This window comes from Doryrhamphus excisus, linkage group LG13, assembly GCF_037039965.1.
Source record: "Doryrhamphus excisus strain RoL-2023G ecotype Guam linkage group LG13, RoL_Dexc_Guam_v1.1, whole genome shotgun sequence".
Classification (NCBI taxonomy): domain Eukaryota; kingdom Metazoa; phylum Chordata; class Actinopteri; order Syngnathiformes; family Syngnathidae; genus Doryrhamphus; species Doryrhamphus excisus.
Window position 1 is genome coordinate 20,835,236 of NC_136369.1, and position 20,287 is coordinate 20,855,522.

A 20,287-nucleotide genomic window follows, 5' to 3' on the forward strand; every position below is an offset into this window, starting at 1 on the left:
TGGGCCTATACCTTAGCTTGCTGCTCAGCAGCCCTACACTCTGTGCTCTGGACAGCAACACATATGCCAGAATATTGTTTGTTGATTTTAGCTCAGCGTTCGATACTGACATCCCATCGGTGTTGGCCATCAAACCTAGGACCTGGGTATACTGTAACCAATGCCCTCTGTCACGGGATAATGGTCTTTCTGACCAACAGGCCACAGCATGTTGTGTCAGGACACATCTGCTCCTCCACCATTGTACTCGACACCGCGTACCACAGGGATGTGCGCCGAGTCCATTCATATACTGTACTTCCTCTTCACCCACGACTGCAGACCTGTGCATGTATCTAATTGTGTCATAAAGTTTGCTGAAGAATGTGCCAAAATCAGCGTACAAGAACCACCAACAACAGAAAACTCCAGTTTCTTGTATGTGGACCTTAACCAGAGTACCCGGAGAACATACAAACGTGTGAGATGAGAATCAAACCCAGGTCTTCCCGATCTCCTGACTGTGTGGCCTGCATGCTAACCCACTCATCGTGCGGTCCCATCGTGCGGTCCTAAATTCACCCTTTCCCCAAAAACTAATTACCTGCCGCTACTATCGCCACATTTCTCAACCTATTCAGATTGTTCCGAAGTCAAAATTCTCAACTCATTCTGGACATACGTATAGTATAAACATTTAGCACTATCTTGCTAGGTGTTAGCATGCTAACGTTAACATGTCAACATTGATAGCATGTTAATGTTAGCATAGTAGCTGGATACTGGACAGTGTGAGCAAAGTTTCCTGGATTCCCATTGTTTGTAAGGGTATGAGGTATGAATTCATTATTGATGGAAAACAAACTAGAATTCATTGAAACATTTTTTGGTTTTTTAGGTTAATGTGTTTTACATATTGTGCATATTGAGTTAATGTTGCTGATCAACGTGGGTTTATTGATTTTATTTTTATTAGTCAAAAACCTGCATGGTGGTCGAGTGGTTAGCATGTCGAAATACCTCGGTTTGATTCCCCTTGTGGAGTTTGCATGTTTTCCCCACGCGTGCATGCCTGGCTTTTCTCCGGGTACTCCGGTTTCTTCCCACGTTGCATGCATGCATGCTAGGTTAATCAGCCACTCCAAATTGTCCATAGTGAGCTCATGAGCTACCAGTAGCTCCTACCAGTAGCTTTTACCAGTAGCTCCTAACCACTTTTCAAGTAGCTTGCCAAAGGTTTTTTTTTAATTATTATTTTCAACTCCCATACCGACAAAATCGGGTTCGGCAGTGGTCCGGTAGTTTTGTGAGTGTGACCAATCACAGCGGTGTGGGCGTGCCTGGAGGTGGGCCATGGGTGGAATACATTTAAACAGACCGTTTTGGAAATCCAAGGAACTACATCTTGAATAGGTGCAGATTCTGGAAGAGCCTCTTGCTCAAGTGCATTAGAGCCACAATAAGCCCGTTTGAAATTAATCGCATGACAAAAAAAAGACCAATAATTGATGACCGACAATAGGCCGATCAGTTCTTGAGAGGATGCGTATTAAACCAATAGAACCACAGGCAGGAAGACCTTGATGAAGTTTATTGGAATCGCTGTAAAAGCTTGATTGTTCTCACAAGTAGACCAACAGAGTGGCTGCTCCTGTTGATTCTTGGAGAAGCAAACATTCATATGCTAACCTCGCAGACCACAGCACCCGTTCCAGCACACTGGACGACGCTCCACGTGCCCCAGGCAGCTGGACATAGACGGAAGACAACATTTAGTGTCATGCTGAGACAGATGTCCAGATGTTGAACTCACTGTCAGTGTTCATCTGCACACATGCTTCTCCTTCAGAGTAGTTTGGCTGAGCCCATGGAGTATATGTCAATACTCCACTTGTCCAGTAGAATTTGTTACGTTCCTGAAACAAAGACAGCCATTGTGTTCTCTTCAAACACTGATCATTGTCATCATCGGTGTGTTGGCTGCTTACTTACTCTTAGGGCGCCAACCCAGTAGCGGAGTCGCTGTGGGGACGCCTCCTTCGTCATACACAGCAGCTTTTTGTGCTCCTCCTCATTCAGCACTGCTGCCACATCACCGCGTACGCGCCAACCTTTACACTCCGTCTGATAAGTGGAGAATGAAGAAGTTTACAAAGAGAAGGCGTTCATTGCTGCTGAATGTGTTTGCTGATGTGTCACCCTGGCGGCGTTGAAATCCTTTTTCGTGGTAAATACTTGGACACATCTTTTTTCACTCAGCTGGTAAGCCCCAGGGATCGTTAGACGACATGGTTGCAGCTCGATGCTGGCACACATGGTTGTCACCTCTTCATCTGTGTCTGTGACACACAAACATCGTCAGTTTTTGTCGGCCGCTCCCAAGAATCAGGCATATCGCTGGCATTTCGCTTATTACAAGATTGAGCAGAGGCAGAAGCGACCATTAGCGCCCCCATCATGAGGAGAATTGCCACAGCAGAAGGCATGGCTCAGGATGACTGTGACCTGGGAAAAGCGCAACGTTAATTTTCCTGCATCAACATCTGCCGTCTTTCTCTTCTACTCACCAGAGATGTGTCGTTATCAATCTGTCTCCACCGTCTTCCGCCTTACAGCGAGATCTCGGCTCTCAAATACCTTAACGTTTGCAAATTAGTCACATTAACAAGGCGTCACTGTTTTGTTCTTTGTTTAATTTGATCTCATTTCAGAGGTCACATTATCATAGACATAGACATAGACTTTCTTTCTTGTCATTGCACAATAACACAGCAGTGACATTGCCAACGAAATGTCGTTGCCTGGCTCCCGTGTAATAATAAATAATAACTAGACTAGATGCCCGAGCCACCTCAACTGACTTCTCGATGAGAAGGAGAAGCGGCTCTACTCTGAGCCCATCCTGGATGACTCAGCTCCTCAGGGTGAGTCCAGCTACCCTACGGAGGAAACTCATTTCAGCCGCCTGTATCCGCCATCCCATTCTTTCGGTCATGACCCAAAGCTCATGACCACAGGTGAGGGTGGGAGCATAGATCGACCGGTAAATTGAGAGATTTGCCTTACGGCTCAGCTCTCTCTTCACCACCCGCATTACTGCCGCGGCCTCACACTTCCACCTTCCCTCACTCGTGAACAAGACCCCGAGATACTTAAACTCATTCCCAACCCGGAGGGAGCACTCTACCCTTTTCTGACTGAGAACCATAGCCTCTTATTTGGAGGTACTGACTCTCATTCCAGAAGCTTCACACTCATGCAAACCGTTCCAGTAAACGCTGAAGGTCACAGCCCGAAGAGGCCATAAGAACCACATCATCTGCAAATAGGAGAGATGAGATTCCAAGGCCCCCGAACCGGACTCCCTCAACACCTTGGCTGCGCTTAGAAATTCTGTCCATAAAAATTGTGAACAGAATCAGTGACAAAGGGCAGCCTTGGTGGAGGGCAACGTTCACCGGAAACAGGCTGTACTTACTGCTGGCAATGCAAGCCAGACTCTTGCCCCGTTTGTACAAAGACCGGATGGCACGTAGTAGGAAAGGATGCCACGAGGGACACGGTCGAATGCCTTTTCCAAGTGTACAAAGCACATGTAAATTGGTTGGGCAAACTCCCATGCACCCTCCAGCACCCTTGTGAGGGTGTAGAGCTAGTCCAATTTTCAGTGGGATTGAGAAAGTATCCTTTCCACCGTCCGACTACATCCCCAGTCGAGGTCAGCAGGCCCCCGTCCCCACTGTAAACAGTGTGGACCGGGCACTGCTTCCCTTTTCTGAGGCGCGGAGCAAACCGTCCGGTTTGCCAGAGCTTAAAGATATATTGGACACTTTAAGTCCTGTCCAATGTTATGTGTGTTCGCAACAGTCATCAATCTACAACCCTTTTATCACACATACCTGTCTTTGTTTTTGGGGAACTTGAAAGATGACAAAATCTTTTGGACCGTCTGTTTGAGCAATTAAAGGCGACGCAGTGTGCCCAGGGCATATTTTCAATGTAATGTGTCTGGATTCTGTCCCCTGTCACAGAGGCCAGACCCGCCCAGGGCATAATACGGAAACCGTTGCCAAATCAGCAAATCTTTGGTTGTATAATCTCCTGGGAGGTCAGCTCCACCTTCAGCATTAGCATGCAGACTAAACAAAGACTGAACAAACACTTCATCTCTTTTAAATGTTGAAGAGCGGAAAGAGACAAATGAGGAGGATTTGTGTACCAAAGGAGTTTTAGCTTGGAGTAAATTCAATGTGATTAGAATGTTCACATTTAGCACTCTTTGTTTTGGTAAAGCTTTTCAACCTCGATGATGCAATGGCAGTAGACAGTTCGTGTGAATGCTGATACACTGAAGCAAAACTGAAATGGTATAAAAATCTGAATTCCGAATGAATATAGGAGCCATTTGAAAGCTGAAGCGCAACTGAAGTGCTGTGAAAATGCTAGAACGTAGAATGAAAGTAAGAGTAGTTTAAGCTGAACTCCAGAGCCGGCAATCTCAGGAACCAGGCACTTTACCATCTGAGCTATATAACTTTTTCAAAAGTACCAGAATGGGGGTAGTAGTATGTACTTAGCTGTTATGTCTTCTATTCGTCTGTCACCATGGGAACCTTTGTTCCAAAGGCTGGTCGTCTCTTCTGATGAATTCAGTAATTGTTCTGGTTATTTGCTTAGCATTCTGCTATCAGTCACATACGGGCGATTGTTGTCCAGTGTTTTGGCTACATTGGCTGCCGTTTGACTGATGATCAGACTCCCTGAAGTGTTAGTTCCTCAAATGGCGTATTAAATGAAGGATTTTTAAAGTGCTACCCCTGCAAGATATTTGTTACTTGTTGCAGACATACGGCAGACTTGTTTGATTTGTTTTGGCACACCTGCGCAGTATCAATCCAAGTGGGAGGAGGATTCCACCCAAGACATTAGGGAAAGGGAATACACTGCCCACAGGGATTGGCACGGGCTGTGGGCTGTAATAGTACCAGCCACAGCTGATGGGCTATTGTGACTGGCAATGAAACGCTTTTTAATGGAAATGAGTCGACACACAATCGATGGGTGCATCCCTAGCTGACATACGTACAGTACATGTCCTTAGTATTTGGTAGTGTTGCCTTCAAGCTCTATGACTTGGGTGTTTTGGGTGTCCTTCCACAAACTTATCACCATCGTTAGTTGGAATTCTAGCCCTTTTTCTCTGATAGAACTGGTGTAGCGGAGTCAGGTTTATAGGCTTGCTATCTTGCTCAACACGCCTTCACTAATTTTCTATGAGACTGAGATCAGGACTTTGTAATGGCTACTCTGAAATATTGACTTGGTGGTCCTTTAGTGGTGCGTCTAGGGTCATTATCCACTTGGAAGACACATTTGCGACAAAGCTTCAGCTTCCTGGCGGACGGCTTGAGATCTGACGTCAGTATTTTCACAAGTTTTTTCTGTTAGGTTTGGTGTGAGTATGAACCCAAGATGCGGGGCAGAGCTGTGTGCAGCAAAAACAAAGTCTTTATTGAAGGTCTCAGTGGCACAAATCAAAGTCCCACATTAAGCATAGTGTAGAGGCGAGGGAAAAGCACAACCCAAATTAAGTGCAAAAAGAAAAAATGTAGCAAAATGCTGGTCAAAGAAAACAACTCAGGGCGATGCAAAAAGGCTTGCGTGTAAGACATAGCAGGATGCTAGCACAAAATGGGCAGTCGACTGAAGGACACACAAAAGTTGCCAGAGCAAAACAGAAACTGTTAAGGCTGGGTTATACTTTGTGCACAAACGAGCCACACGGAAATCCGCTCGAGAGACCGTGTTTGTCTTTATAGGCTGTGCGGCGTCTGCTCCCAAATTGCAGCCGGCAGTGCATTGAAAACACATCTACCACGGGACTCAACGAGAGCGGAAGACGTCGACTTCCAACGTAGCGACACTTGCCTGTTTTGAAGAAGAGGAATTGGGTTTTATTTGCTGCTGCGACAGAAAAGGAAGAGAAGGAGGCCCACTCGTGCTTTGAATAGGAGGAGTGCTGCAATATGTGATGTATTCCAATGTAACTTGTATGCATGTTCAAATAAATCCCACCGTTACCATATCAGGGATTGACATGGACGGACGTTAAACAAATGAAACCAGAAGCAGGAACAAATTCTCTGATGCTTGAAGTTTATTACAATGCCTGTAAAAGCATGTTTCTGCTCTCGACGAGACAAAGTGAGTGGCTGCTCTTGTTGACTCTTGGAGAAACAAACAATCACATTGGTATCTGACATGCCACAGATTGTCTCTGTCGACAATAGCCTTTGCTCCACGGACCCCAGGCTGGGCAGAGACAGGAGTCAACATTCAGTGTCATGCTGAAACAGACGTCCAGAGAGATGTTCCATCAAACTTACAGTCAGAGTTCATCCACACACAGTCCGGTTCCCTTCCATAGCTGGGCGGAGTTGAATGCCATGGAGCAAATGTCACATTTCCATTGCCATCAACCCACCGGAATTCACTACCCTGGAACAAAGACAACCATTGTGATCTCTTCATGCTCTCATCATCATCATCATCATCATCATCATCATCATCATCATCATCAGTGTGTTGGATTCTTACCTGTCGTAGTACAGAACTGATCCAGTAGCTGAGCGGCTTTGGGTACAGCCGGTACATCATACACAGCAGCTTCTTGTGCTCCTCCTCATTTTCCACTTTGACCACTTTACCCTTGATAAATTTGCACAATCTCTGATAGGAGGATAACGAAGACGTTTTTAGGACCAGAAGACATTTATTGCTGCTGCTTCTGTTTGCTGGTGTTTCACCTCTGCCGCTTCGTAACTCTCTTGCATGGATGATAATTTGACACAGCTCTTTTCATTGAGGCGGTACACCCCACACATAGTATCACTGGGACATTCTTCCAGCTCCATGTTGGCACACAGTTCAACCATTTGAGAGTCGTCGTCTGTGACACACAAACACCGTCAGTTTTTGTCTGCTGCTCATCAGAGTCAGTATTGCTGACGTTTTGCTTATTACAAGATTGAGCAAAAGCTGACGCGACCAACAGCGCCCCCATCAGGAGGACAGTTGGTACAGCAGAAGGCATGACTCAGGATGACGCTGACCTGGGAACAGCACAATGTTCATTTTTCTCCATCAACCTCTGCCATCTTTCTCCTCTACTCACCGGAGATGTGTTCAGATGTGTTCGCCGTCTTCGGCCACACCTCAAGATCCCACCTCTTAAATACTTTCAATGACACCTGCAGGCTGTTTTATATGAAGATTGGTCCCATAAATATGGCAGTACCTTTTTTGTTAAGTTTGATCAGGCAAATACTGTTGATGTCTGAGCTGCCTACTTAATTCAAACAAGGACTCGGATCTCTGTTTGAAACCAGGGAAAATAACATATCCTCCCTGCGGCCATCTGTGGTCTTTTACATCATTGACTCTGATGACATCACTGTCTAGACTAGGGGTGTATAACATTCAGCCACCGGGCCAGATCAGACCCACAGATGAGTTTATTCTGGCCTGCGAGACGATTTTAGATCAACAACGGTCATCAACATGCAGAGCTGAAAGGATATAAACTTCGTCGCCACAATGTGAGTCGTCATGCCAACAAATATGAGAACTTTCATTAACAGTTGAATGAACTGTTGGTGCATCCGAAGAAACCACAGTGTGTGTTTGCTCACCACCGAAACGTCAGCGTCTGAGTGGAAGCTAGCAGGGTTAGCTTGTGTGGTGGTGTGTGCGCCCGATGTCGTACTTTACGGCTTTTATTTAAGGAACGTTTTACAGTGCCCGGTGGCGACGTGGAAGTTCTGAGTGGAAAAAAATACGAGAAGCACATAGGTCACTTGTACACACTTTCTTATGTATAACAATTTTATAGGCAAATGATACTATTTAGGGGCTGCACGGTGGATGAGTGCTTGGTTAATTAGCCACTCCAAATTGTCCATAGGTATGAATGTGAGTGTGAATGGTTGTTTGTCTATATGTGCCCTGGGATTGGCTGAATCAACCGAAAACAGCTGGGATAGGTTCCAGCACCCCTCGCGACCCTCGTCAGGATAAGCGGTAGAAAATGAATGAAGGAATGAATGATACTATTTTTCGTCGCAGCGGTGACCCCAAGCTGTACCGCTTAAACCTGGTGCAGGTAAAATATGTATTTTTTGAGCAGAAAGAGAGATCCATCACATGACAGGCACCAAGGCCAGACAGTCGCCAAAGGCTGAACTAAATAATCAAATCCAAATGTGTTGGAACAGAAGGTAAAGCCACATACAACCTGAACGGGACAGAACAGGAAGTCATTAGAAAATAAGCACACGGACTGATGCATGAAAAGGGAACATAATCCACCTGTCACTCACGCAAGCAAACACAACCTTCATGTCTCTCAAGCTCCTTCGGGGCTTTGATGACTATGACCTTGGCCTCGTAAGGCAAACCCTTGGATGAGGTCTTTGCATTACCGATGTCTTTTGATATCATAAAACACCCCCCCCCCCCCCACCCCCACCTGCGCGTCCTTGAGGCATGATGCCACTGGGGTGGATCGCGTGCAGTTTTACAGAGCGGCATCTCTGACGAAACAATGTTTGTTAATCTTCATGAAAGGACGACTCATTGCACCCAAGCCTCTCATCAGGGAGTCGGAACATGTGATGGAAGAAGGATGTGTGCCGAATAATCAAGTAGTCCTAACCACAAGATAAAAAGTGGTGTCTGGATGCCAGCAGTGCGGATGCCGTAAGTGTGTGTGTATGAATGCTGTGCGTGTATATATATATATATATATGTGTGTGTGTGTGTGTATAAACATGTAAGTATACATATAGATATTGTATAAGTGTATATGTGAGATACATTAATGTAACATAGTATGCATGTCTGAAATAAATGAAGAATGACATTTGTTTGTCCTTCTAACTGTAAGGAAAGTGTGTTTTGTCTTATGAGGTTTGGCTTTCTAAAAAACAATTTTGAACATTGTTGAACATAAAATATTTGTCAGTTGCTGCTGACATTTAAAAATGTCCTTTAAATCATATACTTTATTTCATATTTTGTTCTTTTGTGCTTTTGGTATGAGCTGAGGATTTGAGCATAGCTAAATGTTTGTTATAAAGAAGATTGATAATTATATTTTACTTATTGTAGATTTATTTTAAAGAGTAGACAATTATTTTATGTTATGTTATGATTTTTTTACATATTAATACATTTCACACGCATATTTGACTTTGTCTCAATTCACTTTGTGGAAAAAATATCAGGATGTGTATAATGTATATCGATATTCAACATAAATATATGGGGATTTGAGTGTAGTTTTCAGTTTTCATCAGACCCATTATCAGGCCAATAATTATCGGTACCAATAATTATGGGACATCCCTAGTATGTTTTTATGCCGCGGTGGTCCTATACAATAATACATATACAATAGTAAACATGGATTTATCAACAAGTACACAGCTGTAAATAGTATATGTATATAACTTCTTGGGGCGGCACGGCGGCTAGTGGTTAGCGCGCAGACCTCACAGCTATCGGCCATCTCTGTGTGGAGTTTGCATGTTCTCCCCGTGCGTGCGTGGCTTTTCTCCGGGTACTCCGGTTTCCTCCCACATTCCAAAAACATGCTAGGTTAATTGGCCACTCCAAATTGTCCATAGGTATGAATGTGAGTGTGAATGGTTGTTTGTCTATATGTGCCCTGGGATTGGCTGGCCACCAGTCCAGGGGGTACCCCGCCTCTCGCCCCAAGACAGCTGGGATAGGCTCCAGCACCCCCGCAACCTTTTTTGTGAGGAAAAAGCGGTAGAAAATGAATGAATGAATGAATATAACTTCTTGATTGTGTACTTTCTATCTTAGTATGTGCTTTGCTGCTGTAAACCTGGAATTTCTAATATATCAAATAATATATTAGATTATCTTTCAATATTTTGGGGGGAAATGAGCACTGTGAGACAACCGTTGACTGGAACACTATTTATTCATATTCATTCATATTCATTCATATTCATTCATATTCATTCATATTCATTCATATTCATTCATATTCATTCATATTCATTCTCATCAAAAGCTCCTGCCATAACTCAGTGCTTCTCAATTATTTTTGTGCACGATTTAGATTTTTTGACGATTATTTTTTCGTGCACCAGTATTTGAAATACTAGAGAAAGTGATTTACAGTATTTATTCATTTATCTGTACTGTACAGACTGAACTCCATGAAACCAGGGAAATGCAACAAAATGGAGAACATTCAAGTATATTCAAGAGTCAAATAGTTACAAATTTGTACATGTTGGTTGGTCTGCATTGAAATGAAAGCCTGTCGCACCTCCCCTGCCATTTGGGGGGGGGGATCGGTGGCGCCCCACTATTAGTGAAGTCTTACTGCCATCTAGTGGCCATCATGAGGTGCAGCAGCGGTACAGGTGAGAGAGCACATACACAGATGATGGAACTCAAACATCTGATAAAAGCGGTATTTCATGTCCACGCATGTTTATGTTTCTGTCTGCTGACAGGACTTTCCACCAATGACATGGCTTTGTCTTGTCTTTGTCTTTGGAAACAATTGGCGTGCAACTTTGGTACTTTTGTAAGTTGAACCGAGTACAAATACTCCCGTGCTGGAGCCGCTAGATCCACATATTCAGGCCTGGCCGGATGTACAACGAAGGTGGATCTCTTTTAGAGCGGTTATATCACCATGGTAACTCGGGGCCAGACTGTCGGTGTAGTCGGCACGTCACCGTTTGTTGACAACCGGGTGGACGTTGGAGCAGCACTACTACACTGTCGTGTTGCTTTGCTGCCACCTTGCGGCTGTGTGTTGCAGTGCACCCACCGGCCAGCTGAGGCGGAGCCTTTCCAGCACACACCTGCCGCTATAACACCGGAGCCTTTCCAGCACACACCTGCCGTATAACACCGGAGCCTTTCCAGCACACACCTGCCGCTATAACACCGGAGCCTTTCCAGCACACACCTGCCGCTATAACACCGGAGCCTTTCCAGCACACACCTGCCGTATAACACCGGAGCCTTTCCAGCACACACCTGCCGCTATAACACCGGAGCCTTTCCAGCACACACCTGCCGTATAACACCGGAGCCTTTCCAGCACACACCTGCCGCTATAACACCGGAGCCTTTCCAGCACACACCTGCCGTATAACACCGGAGCCTTTCCAGCACACCCCTGCCGCCAGATGGTATTTGCCTGTTGCCCGTGTTCAAGCTCCCTAGCCTGAGTGTCAGCCTCGTATTGTGAGTATTCCGTCGGTAGCGTTGGTTATCCGCAGTGATGATCTTTGGTTTTCAGCAGCATCTTCTGTTTCTTTTTTCCTGACTAGTTTTTCCTCCTGCTTGTCTTTTTCAGTGCAGTGAGTACTTCAGTTTCATTGTACTTTGTATTTTGTTGACCTTTTTGCTGTTCTGGTGTGCTTTTTGTATGAAACTTGTCAAACTCTTTTGTGTCTTTTCTGCATGGTGGCTTCCAAACTCAACTGAAGTGACAAAACAATCCGGCCGCTATGGACCCCGCAGAAATGCTCCTTAACAGCCCAGCACTTATTCTTTGGACTCTGCCAAGATTGTTTTTATGAAGAGGTTTCCCAACCCACTAGCGCACCTCGCACTCCTATTTTTGTCAGGAAAAGATAACCAGGAGCGCTGCTGAAAAAACAACTAACTCAAAGCTCTGCCGTAAAAAAATAATCTCTTCTACGTACGAGTGCTAACTGTACAAAGTACACAGAAGTGTTACCATTAGTTGTGAATTGTACATGACTCGGGAGAAACCACGGGCAGTGTTTTAGTGCCGCTGATGTCACATCACAAAAACAATTGACAACTTTTACTACCTAATACTAAGTCTAATACTTGAGATGGATGCACGTTAATGGTAATGGTTTCATTTCATTTCAACATGCATCAGATTCCAATTGAGTGCATCCCATAATCAGTTCCCAGTTCCACATGTCCAAAAGGAGTAGGAAGAAGCAAAGCTTATTAAATCCTACCCCTCCATATGGTACTTTTACAATCACTAACTGTTACATTTGTTCACTTCCTGCTTTCCTAATATAGTTTAAGGTTTTTTTGTTTTTTAATTATTATTTTTTTATTATTCAAAAAATGTATGATTATAAATTATTTTTAAAAATATATTAATTTAAAAAAATAAAAAATTAAAATTATTTAAAAAAAAAATTATTTATTTTTTTGTCCCGTACCAAAGTACTGGGTGATATGAGCATCCAATGCCATAATGGGTACCATAGTAAGTGTCAATATAGTGATATATATAGCACATCATGACTGGTTCAAGACTCTTCATCCTTGTATTTAGCAAACATCAACTGCTTGTATTGTTTCTTGAATTGGCTCATCGTTGTGCATTGTTTGATTTCCTTACTCAATCCATTCCATAGTTTGATTCCACATACTGAAATGCTATGGCTAGCATAACGTAGTCCTAGCATAGAAGTGTTTCAAATGTACTTCTTCCCTGAGATCATATTTCTCCTCTCTTGTAGAGAAGTATTGGATGACATTTTTAGCTCATTGCTTATTTTTAGCCTTATGCGTTATTTTAGCTGTTTGAAGATGAACTATATCAGCAAGTTGAAGTATTTGTCATTTTACAAATAAGGAGTTAGTATGTTCTCTGTAGGCGGCATTATGAATTATCCTTACTGACCTTTTTTGCAGTACATTTAGCCGGTGAAGATTGCTTTGATAGTTATTAGCCCATATTTCCACCCAATAAGTAAGATATGGTAGAACCAGAGAGCAGTAAATAAATGAACCAAGGAGTACAAAATGTTTGATGCTTGGAGTTTATTGCAGTGGCTGTAAGTGTGTGTTTGTTCTCATCGGTAGACAAACTGAGCGGCCACTCCCGTTGGCTCTCGGAGAAGCAAACAATCACATTGCGATCTGACACGCCACAGAACTGCTAGCATAACACGGGCCGTCGTTCCAGGGGCCCCAGGCTGCACAAAGACAGACACGGCATTCAGCGTCCTGCTGAGACGGACGTCCGGCGACATGTTTGGTTGAACTTACTGCCAGAGTTCATCCACACGCAGTCCTCTTCGCGGTGACGGTTGTCGGGCTGAAATTCACGCCATGGAGCAAACATCACGGGTCCGCTTCCATCCACCCAGTAGAAACCACCATCCTGAAACAGAAGCTTGTTGTGATCCGGTCGTCTGCTCATCATCGCCATCATCATCAGTCTACTGGCTGCTTACCCTTCCTCTTACAGCACCGATCCAGTAGTGGAGTCGCCACGGGAACACCCGCATCATCATACACAGCAGCTTCTTGTGCTCCTCCTCATTTTGCACTTTGACCACTTGGCCTTGTAGACCATCACACTCCATCTGATTGGCGGACAATCAAGACGTTTACTTCGAGGAGGTGTTTGTGGCTACCGATGTGTTTCACCTGCGCGCCTTGGAAATCCCTTTCCATGGTTAATATCTTGACGCAGCTTCGTTCATTGAGGCGGTAAAAGCCACACGCCCCATCGCCGCATTGCTCCAGCTGGATGTCGGCACACATCCTCCTCACCCCCTCAGTGTCATCTGCCACACACAAACACCGTCACTCTTTGGCTGCCGCTCGCCACTCGGCATTGCTGACATTGTTCTTTTACAAGCAAAGGCCGGCGCCACCATCAGCGCCCCCATCAGGAGGACCGTTGTCACAGCAGAAGGCATGGCTCACGCTGACTGACCTGGGAACAGCGCAAGGTTCAATTGTCTCCGTCAACGTCTGCCATCTTTCCTTCTACTCACCGGAGATGTGTCCTTTTCAATCCGCCTCCTCCGTCTTCAGCCTCACCTGGACATCTCGGCTCTTAAGTACTTTCCACGCCGCCTGTGGGCCAACCGTTACCTTTGAAGATTGGTCCCATTAACATGGCAGCACCTTTCTCTTCTTTGTTCAAATACCTGTTAGCATGTGATTTGTCTACCTGCTGGAGACAAGTTGTCACGAGCCAGGAAAAATAACAGAGCTTACCTGCGGCGATCCGGTGTGTGCGATTGCATAGCTTATCCAATCAGTAAACAGCACTCAATGCGGATGCTCGGCATCAAACTGGGAAGGTTGGCTTGCATTTAGAGGTGAAAACAACATGAGAATCAGAGAGCGAGCTATGCGTCATTATCAGCACGAGGAAGTCTGGCAACCGCTGACGAGCTTCCGATTTTTGTCCAACACAGGAAGCTACAGGTGGCGACCGCATTCACAACATACATGCTAACGTAGCAGTAATGATGGCATTTGGCCACGCTGCTATACGATCTGAATCATGGTGCCTCGTGCGGCCAAGTTGTTTCACCAACAGAATGAGGACAGTGGTTAATTCAATTCAGATGTCAATCAAATACAGTAAACCTCGGATATATCGGACTCGGATATATCGGAAATTCAGATAAAAAAGAACCAATTTTTCTGTAATGCATTTCCAATAAAAATTCATTGCATATATCGGATTTTTTATGACGGATTTCGCCTATTTCGGACAAAATCTCCAGTCCCGTTCCAATTTCCCTCGCATATATCGGATGGCCGCATGGTGTCTTTCTCCTGGCTCCAGATTTAGGACAAATCTAAAAGTGAGTGACGTCAATAATACTAGCACAGCAGTGAATGAGATCTTAACCTCACTATTGGAAATAACGTAGGCCTGCCTAACGTAGGGCGTAACAGGGCCTAGCGTCATTAACAATTTGTTATGCTCAGAGTCCAATAAAGTTCAATTCTCATTACCTTCCGTCTCTTTTCATTGCCCAGTCCAGGTACACTGGAAACATAGTCAAGGAAGTGCCTTTTTATAACGGATATAAATCCGATATATGCGTAAAACGGACATTTTCCGGTATACGCATATAACGGATTTCACTTATATCGGACAAAACCAGTGGGAACGATTGAATCCGATATATCCGAGGTTTACTGTAGTAAACAATATTGTATCCTAGCAAGGACAAAGGCCGCTACTGCCAGCCCTGCCCTCCAGAGGTCCCTCGTTTACCTTCCAGGGAGTTGGCAGCCCAATTGGGGTACGTTTGATTCATCGTGTGGTTGGAACTGAGACGATGTTTAGGAACGCTGGAATACACATTGTTGCACCCCTCGGACACGCAACGCCTGCTCAGCTGCCATTATGACAAGTTAATCCCTCCCCCAGCGCTACGTGGCCACCATGGCCACTCTTGAGGTTGGCAAGCGTCCAGCACCGCACGCCCCATTTGGCCATGGTGATGCTAAGCTAACAAATGCTTCTGAAGGAGCGGTGGTTCTGATGCTGGATGCACGTGAAGCAAACGAAAGCAGGAGCAGAGACAAATGATCTGATGCTTGACGTTTATTGCAGTTTATTGGCTCTTTGTGCTCACGAGGAGCCAAAACTGGGCGGCTGCTCTCGGTCGCCATCGGACAATCAATCACATTGCGATCTGGCACGCCACAGAAGCCATCGCACTACACGGGATGTCGTTCCATGGGCCCCAGCCTGGACAAAGACAGGAGACCACGTTCAGCCTCATGCTGAGTCGGACGTTAAGATGGAGATGTGTCGTCCAACTTACTGCCAGAGTTCATCCACACGCAGTTCTCGCCGTTGTTATAGTTGTCGGGTTGACCGCTACGCCATGGAGCGAACGTCACGGCTCCACTCCCATCAGCCCAGGAGAAGCCACCATCCTGAAACAAAGGCAACCACTTTGATCTCCTCATCCGCTCGTCATCATCAACGCCATCATCCATGTTGGCCGCTTACGTCTCCTCTCACAGCGCTGACCCAGTAGTGGAGTCGCCGCCGGTACAGCCGCAACATCATACACAGCAGCTTGTTGTGCTCCTCCTCGTTTTGCACTTTGACCACATCTCCACGGTAAATTTGGCACAACATCTGATGGGTGGACAACAAAGACGTTTAGAACGTTCATTGCTGCAGATTCTGTTAGCTGATGTTTTACCTCCGCGTTGGCGAAATCCTTCTCTATGGTCAGTACTTTGACACAGCTGTTTTCGTTGAGGCGGTACACCCCGCACATCGTATCACTGGAGCACTCCTCCAGCTCCATGTTGGCGCACATCGTATTCACCCCATCCAGGTCGTCTGGACACACAAACGCCGTCACAAACACGTTTGGTGTGACGCTCACCAGAGTCAGTATTGCTGATGCTTTGCTGATTACAAGATTGAGCAAAGGCCGACGCGACCGTCAGCGCCCCCATCAGGAGGACGGATGTCACAGCAGAAGGCATGGCTCGGGATGACTCTGACCTGGGAACAGCACAATGCTCATTTTTCTGCATCAACCTCTGCCATCTTACTCTTCTACTCACCGGAGATGTCGATTTCAGTCTACCTCCTCCGTCTTCAGCCTCGGCTCAAGTCCTCAGCTCTTAAGTACTTTCAGTGGCGCCTGCAGGCCAACCGTTCCATTTGATCATTGGTCACATTAACATGGCAGCTCCTTTTTCATCTTTGTTCAATTTGATCAGGCAAATAACGTTAACGTCTCATCTGTCAACCTGGTAGAGTCAAGGACTCAGGACTCCGTTTGAGGCCAGGGAAATAACGTAGCTTACCTGCGGACATCTGGTGTGGCCTATCACATTGCTTATTCAATCCATATATAGCACTGGAGACCTGCGTTCGATTCCACCCTCGGCCATCTCTGTGTGGAGTTTGCATGTTCTCCCCGTGCATGCGTGGCTTTTCTCCGGGTACTCCGGTTTCCTCCCACATTCCAAAAACATGCTAGGTTAATTAGCCACTCCAAATTGTCCATAGGTATGAATGTGAGTGTGAATGGTTGTTTGTCTATATGTGCCCTGGGATTGGCTGGCCACCAGTCCAGGGTGGACCCCGCCTCTCGCCCCAAGACAGCTGGGATAGGCTCCAGCACCCCCGCCACCCTGGTGAGGATAAGCAGTAGAAAACGGATGGATGGATGTCTCCACTCAGCTTCAAATTGGTTAGCATAGCATAGCATAGCATAGCATAGCTTAGGATAGGTCTTAAAATGTTCAGTGTCCAACAGAACAAAGAGAGGACAAAAATCATATCAAATATGTAAAAATGGTGTTTTCAACACAAAATAAGTGAGTGCAATAATAAAACCACTGACAGTAATAATTAAGACCAAAAGCTGTGGTTGTGTTAACGATCAACCATCGTTTGGATAGACTGAAACTGACTCAGTGTGCCAATGTGCTGACTCAGCTCGCCGCTGCGTCTACCGGAGTCAGGCAAGCCGGACTGGATCAGGACCAGAACTGCAACGGATTCAGTGTGAGCCCGGGTTGATGCAATTACCCGGGTGGAAGAAAAAGTAGTTTATCATTTAGACAACAGCTCAATCATTGAGTTCCCACCGTGTTCCTGTTATTGCTCACCTCCAATGACTACAGTATTTCAAGTATTATACGTACTGCTACTTGGATTTGAGAGACAATATTTGGGCATAAAGATTTAGTATCAGAGGTGTTGATAATACTTTATTGATCTGCACATCAGGAGCTGCCACTCTGCCTCAGTTTATGAGCTGGCAAGCTGGAGTTAGCATTAGCTTCTGGTCTTCTGGTAAGGACGAATTTGCACAAATTGAGATCCGGCTACGAAGCTACGCTAACTATTGCTTGTGAAAAATGAGTGTTTTGATGTTGGATGCGCCATCTCTGTGTGGAGTTTGCATGTTCTCCCCGTGCATGCATGGCTTTTCTCCGGGTACTCCGGTTTCCTCCCACATTCCAAAAACATGCTAGGTTAATTAGCCACTCCAAATTGTCCATAGGTATGAATGTGAGTGTGAATGGTTGTTTGTCTATATGTGCCCTGGGATTGGCTGGCCACCAGTCCAGGGTGGACCCCGCCTCTCACCCCAAGACAGCTGGGATAGGCTCCAGCACCCCCGCCACCCTGGTGAGGATAAGCGGTAGAAAATGAATGAATGGACGCACGTTAAAGAAATGAAACCACAAGCAGGAAGAAAGGATGTGATGAAGTTTATTGGCGGTAAAGACATGTTGGTGCTCCAGGAGGCCAACAATCACATCGTGATCTGACACACCACAGAGTTCATGACACTACACGCGCCGTCGTTCCAAGCCCCCCAAGCTGGACCAAGACAGGAGATGATGGTCAGGGTTTGAATCAAGCGGCCGGCCGGCCAAACGTGTCGTCCAACTTACTGCCAGAGTTCATCCACACGCAGATCTCTCGGTTGAAGTTGTTGGGCTGACCTTCTCTCCATGGGGCAAACTCCACTGGTCCACTTCCATCAAACCAGTGGAAACCATCATCCTGACGCAAAGACAGCCATTTTCATCCCTTCATCCACTCATCATCATCATCATCATCATCTGTGTTTGGCCGCTTACGTCTCCCCTGACAGCGCCGATCCAGTAGTGGAGTCGAAATGGGAAGAGCCGTAACATCATACACAGCAGCTTCTTGTGCTCCTCCTCATTTTGCACTTTGACCAAATTACCTTGGAAAATTCGACACGTTTGCTGAGAGGTGGACAATGAAGAAGTTTAGAACCAGAAGACGTTTAATGCTGCTGCTTTTGTTGGCTGATGTTTCACCTGCGCGTTGGTGAAATCCCTTTCCATGGTTAATAATTTGACACAGCTGTTTTCATTCAGGCGGTACACCCCACACACTTCACTTTCACATTCTTCCAGCTCCATGTTGGTACACATGGTCTTCAACGTGTCCGTGTCATCTGTCACACACAAACACTGTCAGTTCTTGTCTGCCGCGCGTCACAGTCACCATTGCTGACGTTCTTCTTATTACAAAGTTGAGCAAAAGCCGACGTGACCGTCAGCGCCCCCATCAGGAGGACGGATGTCACAGCAGAAGGCATGGCTCGGGATGACTCTGACCTGGGAACAGCACAACGCTCATTTTTCTGCATCAACCTCTGCCATCTTACTCTTCTACTCACCGGAGATGTGTGCTTTTTCAGGCGGCTTCACCGTCTTCAGCCTCAGCTCAAGTCTTGGGTTCTTAAAGACTTTGGAGGGGGCCTGCAGGCCAACCGTTGCATTTTCACATTGGTCACATTCCAATTCTTTGGTAAATTTGATCATGCAAATAGCCTTAACGTCTGTTAGCGTCTGATTTGTCTGCCTGGTGACAATGATTCACTTCTAAATAACGTAGCTGACCCTCGACCATCAGGTGTGCTTCAGGTAGGTTTCATTTAGAGGTGAAAACGACATGAAAACCATGCAGAGCAATGGCTACGGGCGAAAACAAGCAATTGTGAATCTGTGAGAAGAAGAATCGGGATTCAGTGTGAGGAACTCTGTCAACCTCGGACAAGCCGTTGGCCGGTCTCAGTTGGTATACCATGAGTATACCCGTACATTATCACATACTACAGTATTCATTGGCCCTGTACCCTAGAAACATACTACAGTATTCATTGGCCCTGTACCCTAGAAACATACTACAGTATTCATTGGCCCTGTACCCTAGAAACATACTACAGTATTCATTGGCCCTGTACCCTAGAAACATACTACAGTATTCATTGGCCCTGTACCCTAGAAACATACTACAGTATTCATTGGCCCTGTACCCTAGAAACATACTACAGTATTCATTGGCCCTGTACCCTAGAAACATACTACAGTATTCATTGGCCCTGTACCCTAGAAACACACTACAGTATTCATTGGCCCTGTACCCTAGAAACACACTACAGTATTCATTGGCCCTGTACCCTAGAAACATACTACAGTATTCATTGGCCCTGTACCCTAGAAACATACTACAGTATTCATTGGCCCTGTACCCTAGAAACACACTACAGTATTCATTGGCCCTGTACCCTAGAAACATACTACAGTATTCATTGGCCCTGTACCCTAGAAACATACTACAGTATTCATTGGCCCTGTACCCTAGAAACATACTACAGTATTCATTGGCCCTGTACCCTAGAAACATACTACAGTATTCATTGGCCCTGTACCCTAGAAACATACTACAGTATTCATTGGCCCTGTACCCTAGAAACATACTACAGTATTCATTGGCCCTGTACCCTAGAAACATACTACAGTATTCATTGGCCCTGTACCCTAGAAAGCGGCCATGAATGATTGGGGAAAAGGCCCAAATGATACCGTGTCAAAGCCCGGGGCAGTGATACTGATCAAATCTAGAGTTTAACCATGTCCAGTATCAGCCCCCGCAGCTGTCCACTCAAAGCGCTGCTCTGGTATCGTGCCC

General features: G+C 45.6%; 5 protein-coding genes and 1 long non-coding RNA gene across 7 annotated transcripts; 1 reads left to right on the forward strand and 5 right to left on the reverse strand.

Annotated features, from left to right (window-relative positions):
* Window positions 1–1,555: 1,555 nt before the first annotated feature.
* On the reverse strand, window positions 1,556–2,632 carry LOC131139118 (uncharacterized). Its single transcript, XM_078795710.1, has 6 exons — window positions 2,547–2,632; window positions 2,396–2,484; window positions 2,179–2,318; window positions 1,972–2,103; window positions 1,793–1,895; window positions 1,556–1,727 (listed from the first exon to the last, which is right to left on the reverse strand). The coding sequence occupies exons 2-6, from the start codon at window positions 2,463–2,465 to the stop codon at window positions 1,657–1,659; spliced, it is 516 nt and encodes a 171-aa protein (XP_078651836.1). The 5' UTR covers window positions 2,466–2,484; window positions 2,547–2,632; the 3' UTR covers window positions 1,556–1,656.
* A 3,492-nt stretch (window positions 2,633–6,124) lies between these two features.
* LOC131139123 (uncharacterized) lies at window positions 6,125–7,280 on the reverse strand. The gene is made up of 6 exons (XM_058088420.2): window positions 7,154–7,280; window positions 7,003–7,091; window positions 6,786–6,928; window positions 6,577–6,708; window positions 6,366–6,477; window positions 6,125–6,291 (listed from the first exon to the last, which is right to left on the reverse strand). Exons 2-6 carry the CDS (start codon window positions 7,070–7,072, stop codon window positions 6,224–6,226), a joined length of 525 nt encoding a protein of 174 aa, XP_057944403.2. The 5' UTR covers window positions 7,073–7,091; window positions 7,154–7,280; the 3' UTR covers window positions 6,125–6,223.
* Window positions 7,281–11,222: 3,942 nt separating this feature from the next.
* On the forward strand, window positions 11,223–11,837 carry LOC144901628 (uncharacterized). The gene is made up of 3 exons (XR_013629685.1): window positions 11,223–11,277; window positions 11,364–11,393; window positions 11,523–11,837. It is a non-coding gene; the product is annotated as an uncharacterized LOC144901628 (long non-coding RNA).
* Window positions 11,838–12,835: 998 nt separating this feature from the next.
* Window positions 12,836–13,869, reverse strand: LOC131139125 (C-type isolectin Sp-CL4-like). The gene is made up of 6 exons (XM_058088423.2): window positions 13,818–13,869; window positions 13,676–13,756; window positions 13,465–13,604; window positions 13,269–13,400; window positions 13,081–13,195; window positions 12,836–13,007 (listed from the first exon to the last, which is right to left on the reverse strand). Exons 2-6 carry the CDS (start codon window positions 13,737–13,739, stop codon window positions 12,940–12,942), a joined length of 519 nt encoding a protein of 172 aa, XP_057944406.2. The 5' UTR covers window positions 13,740–13,756; window positions 13,818–13,869; the 3' UTR covers window positions 12,836–12,939.
* A 1,516-nt stretch (window positions 13,870–15,385) lies between these two features.
* Window positions 15,386–16,410, reverse strand: LOC131139122 (C-type isolectin Sp-CL4-like). Its single transcript, XM_058088419.2, has 6 exons — window positions 16,381–16,410; window positions 16,230–16,318; window positions 16,008–16,150; window positions 15,809–15,940; window positions 15,618–15,732; window positions 15,386–15,541 (listed from the first exon to the last, which is right to left on the reverse strand). The coding sequence occupies exons 2-6, from the start codon at window positions 16,297–16,299 to the stop codon at window positions 15,474–15,476; spliced, it is 528 nt and encodes a 175-aa protein (XP_057944402.2). The 5' UTR covers window positions 16,300–16,318; window positions 16,381–16,410; the 3' UTR covers window positions 15,386–15,473.
* Window positions 16,411–18,030: 1,620 nt separating this feature from the next.
* Window positions 18,031–19,018, reverse strand: LOC131139841 (C-type isolectin Sp-CL4-like). Of its 2 annotated transcripts, XM_078795771.1 has the most exons (6): window positions 18,993–19,018; window positions 18,842–18,930; window positions 18,628–18,767; window positions 18,421–18,552; window positions 18,232–18,343; window positions 18,031–18,157 (listed from the first exon to the last, which is right to left on the reverse strand). In XM_078795771.1, the coding sequence occupies exons 2-6, from the start codon at window positions 18,909–18,911 to the stop codon at window positions 18,090–18,092; spliced, it is 522 nt and encodes a 173-aa protein (XP_078651897.1). In that variant the 5' UTR covers window positions 18,912–18,930; window positions 18,993–19,018; the 3' UTR covers window positions 18,031–18,089. The 2 variants fall into 2 exon arrangements, with proteins under 2 accessions (XP_078651897.1, XP_057945750.2); XM_058089767.2 differs by having other exon boundaries at window positions 18,842–19,006.
* Window positions 19,019–20,287: the final 1,269 nt, after the last annotated feature.

What these genes read in the sequence shown, in the direction of transcription:
- LOC131139118 (XM_078795710.1), bottom strand. Translation starts at nt 2,465, where the DNA reads ATGCCTTCTGCTGTGGCAATTCTCCTCATGATGGGGGCGCTAATGGTC. An exon ending in TTCTGCCTCTGCTCAATCTT is followed by an intron (nt 2,319 to 2,395) that starts GTAATAAGCGAA and finishes TGTGTGTCACAG; the next exon opens with ACACAGATGAAGAGGTGACA. An exon ending in TGTGCAGATGAACACTGACA is followed by an intron (nt 1,728 to 1,792) that starts GTGAGTTCAACA and finishes GTCTATGTCCAG; the next exon opens with CTGCCTGGGGCACGTGGAGC.
- LOC131139123 (XM_058088420.2), bottom strand. Translation starts at nt 7,072, where the DNA reads ATGCCTTCTGCTGTACCAACTGTCCTCCTGATGGGGGCGCTGTTGGTC. An exon ending in AGAGTTACGAAGCGGCAGAG is followed by an intron (nt 6,709 to 6,785) that starts GTGAAACACCAG and finishes TCCTCCTATCAG; the next exon opens with AGATTGTGCAAATTTATCAA. An exon ending in TCAGTTCTGTACTACGACAG is followed by an intron (nt 6,478 to 6,576) that starts GTAAGAATCCAA and finishes TCTTTGTTCCAG; the next exon opens with GGTAGTGAATTCCGGTGGGT.
- LOC131139125 (XM_058088423.2), bottom strand. Translation starts at nt 13,739, where the DNA reads ATGCCTTCTGCTGTGACAACGGTCCTCCTGATGGGGGCGCTGATGGTG. An exon ending in GGTGGCGCCGGCCTTTGCTT is followed by an intron (nt 13,605 to 13,675) that starts GTAAAAGAACAA and finishes TGTGTGTGGCAG; the next exon opens with ATGACACTGAGGGGGTGAGG. An exon ending in GGGATTTCCAAGGCGCGCAG is followed by an intron (nt 13,401 to 13,464) that starts GTGAAACACATC and finishes TCCGCCAATCAG; the next exon opens with ATGGAGTGTGATGGTCTACA.
- LOC131139122 (XM_058088419.2), bottom strand. Translation starts at nt 16,299, where the DNA reads ATGCCTTCTGCTGTGACATCCGTCCTCCTGATGGGGGCGCTGACGGTC. An exon ending in GTCGGCCTTTGCTCAATCTT is followed by an intron (nt 16,151 to 16,229) that starts GTAATCAGCAAA and finishes TTGTGTGTCCAG; the next exon opens with ACGACCTGGATGGGGTGAAT. An exon ending in CGTGTGGATGAACTCTGGCA is followed by an intron (nt 15,542 to 15,617) that starts GTAAGTTGGACG and finishes GTCTTTGTCCAG; the next exon opens with GCTGGGGCCCATGGAACGAC.
- LOC131139841 (XM_058089767.2), bottom strand. Translation starts at nt 18,962, where the DNA reads ATGCAGAAAAATGAGCGTTGTGCTGTTCCCAGGTCAGAGTCATCCCGA. An exon ending in GTCGGCTTTTGCTCAACTTT is followed by an intron (nt 18,768 to 18,841) that starts GTAATAAGAAGA and finishes TGTGTGTGACAG; the next exon opens with ATGACACGGACACGTTGAAG. An exon ending in TCGGCGCTGTCAGGGGAGAC is followed by an intron (nt 18,344 to 18,420) that starts GTAAGCGGCCAA and finishes TCTTTGCGTCAG; the next exon opens with GATGATGGTTTCCACTGGTT.